At 61.2% G+C, this 1,592-nt stretch overlaps 1 protein-coding gene across 1 annotated transcript in view; it reads left to right on the forward strand.

Moving 5' to 3' along the window:
- LOC104496750 (carbonic anhydrase 15-like) overlaps positions 1-1,586 on the forward strand; it is a gene marked incomplete at its 3' end in the record, with an annotated part of 7,723 nt that extends 6,137 nt beyond the window's left edge. The window contains exons 6-8 of the mRNA XM_010139912.1: positions 334-400; positions 608-774; positions 1,432-1,586. Of these exons, the coding sequence (XP_010138214.1) occupies positions 334-400; positions 608-774; positions 1,432-1,586 (389 nt within the window). The remainder of the gene's footprint in view (positions 1-333; positions 401-607; positions 775-1,431) is intronic.
- Positions 1,587-1,592: the final 6 nt, after the last annotated feature.

Raw genomic sequence — 1,592 nt, forward strand, 5'->3', positions numbered from 1 at the left:
TCTGTGGGAACTCACACGGCTGTCAGAATGGGACACCCCGGGAATAGGCTGCTCATGGTGCGGCCAGAGAAGGGTTCATCTGGCCACCCCGAGGCAGAGAGGCAGGGCGGGAACAGGCTGTGTCGATGCCAGGAGGTGCTGGGGAGCTTTGGCAGGGAAAGGTGCCTTGACTGCCCCAGTGGCTTAGTGTAAGGGGGTCCTGGCTGGGAGGTCACTGGTGGTGCGGATCAGGGCTGGCTCTGCCTGTGGATGCTCGTTGGTGCAGGATGATCTGGTTCTGCCCTCCCTGGTCTCTGTCCTGCCCCACCCCAGCTTTACTCTCTCCCTCCACAGGTCTCTGAAACTCCCAACACCAACTACAACACCATTGTGGCAGGACTGAGGAATGTCTCCCATGCTGGTGAGTGGCCTCTGCACTGGGGCAGGGGCAAAAAGAGGAGACCTCGGTGCAGCAGGGCAGGGGTGCACCTCGGTAGGTTGGGTAGGGGGCACTTGCCAGTCTGGGGCTGTCTGGCTGTGGGGAAACTGATGGTGTTGTCCCTGCTGTCCCATGCCCAGTGTCCCTGGACAGGACGGGCTGAGTGCCCGTGTCTCACTCACCCTGCAGGGAATTCCGTGGATTTGGCATCTACCTTCCGCCTGAGCACCCTGCTGCCGCATGCCAGTCGCCTCTCCGGGTACTACCGCTACCAGGGCTCCCTCACCACCCCCGACTGCAGCGAGGTCGTCGTCTGGACTATCTTTGAGGAGCCAGTGGAGATCGGCCAGGAGCAGGTACTGGGATGTACAGCCCCGCGCTCTGGCACCCAAAGGGCTGAACCCTCTGGGTGACCAAAGCACAGCCCCTCTCCTTTGTGCTTCACCCGACCCCGGAGCAGGGACAGTGATCCCTCTACTGATGCTTCCAGCAACCTGGCAATTAATTAGTTTTATATGGGTTAAGTAACGGAGCTGTGGCCACCTGCCAGTGGGGAGAAATCCTGTCCATAGCGCGCTCCTGCACAGCCCCAGTATCGGGAAGTGAAATGAGAGCGAACCCGTTGGAGCTCAGAAGAGGCTCCAAGAGGCGGGCAGGTGGATGGATCGAGTGAGCGAGTTCTCCTCTGCTGCCCAAGCATCTTAGTAGACGTATTTCCTTGAGGGTGTCATGGGCCAGCTGCTCTCTAAGTGCTCAGCACAGGCAGTGAAACCCAATTAGCTCCTTGAGAACTCGAGAGCCGATCCTTGCAAGGCCCTGACTCGTGTACTTGCCTGCTGGGTCTAGTTTCGGGAGAGCAGTGAGGGGTGGTAGGAGGACACCCACTGGAGTGGGACCGTGCTGTGGGTCCTGTGTCATCGGCTGCAGGACAGGACCAGTTGGGATCGTGAGGGTGTGGGAGCTCTGGGTGCCCAGCGAAGCGGCTGCCCACCCCTTCCTCTCCCCCTGTGCAGCTGCGGGCGTTCGTCAGCACCCTCCACTTCCCAGGGGACGGCCCTGCGCTTCTAAAAATGACCAACAACTTCCGCCCACCACAGCCCCTCCACAGTCGGAAGGTCTTCGCCTCCAGAGCAGCCACTGCCAGTGGCGGGGGGCCCCGCGGGGGCCGGTACCC

The sequence above is a fragment of the Buceros rhinoceros genome, unplaced genomic scaffold (assembly GCF_000710305.1).
Source record: "Buceros rhinoceros silvestris isolate BGI_N320 unplaced genomic scaffold, ASM71030v1 scaffold29337, whole genome shotgun sequence".
Taxonomy (NCBI): Eukaryota; Metazoa; Chordata; class Aves; order Bucerotiformes; family Bucerotidae; genus Buceros; species Buceros rhinoceros.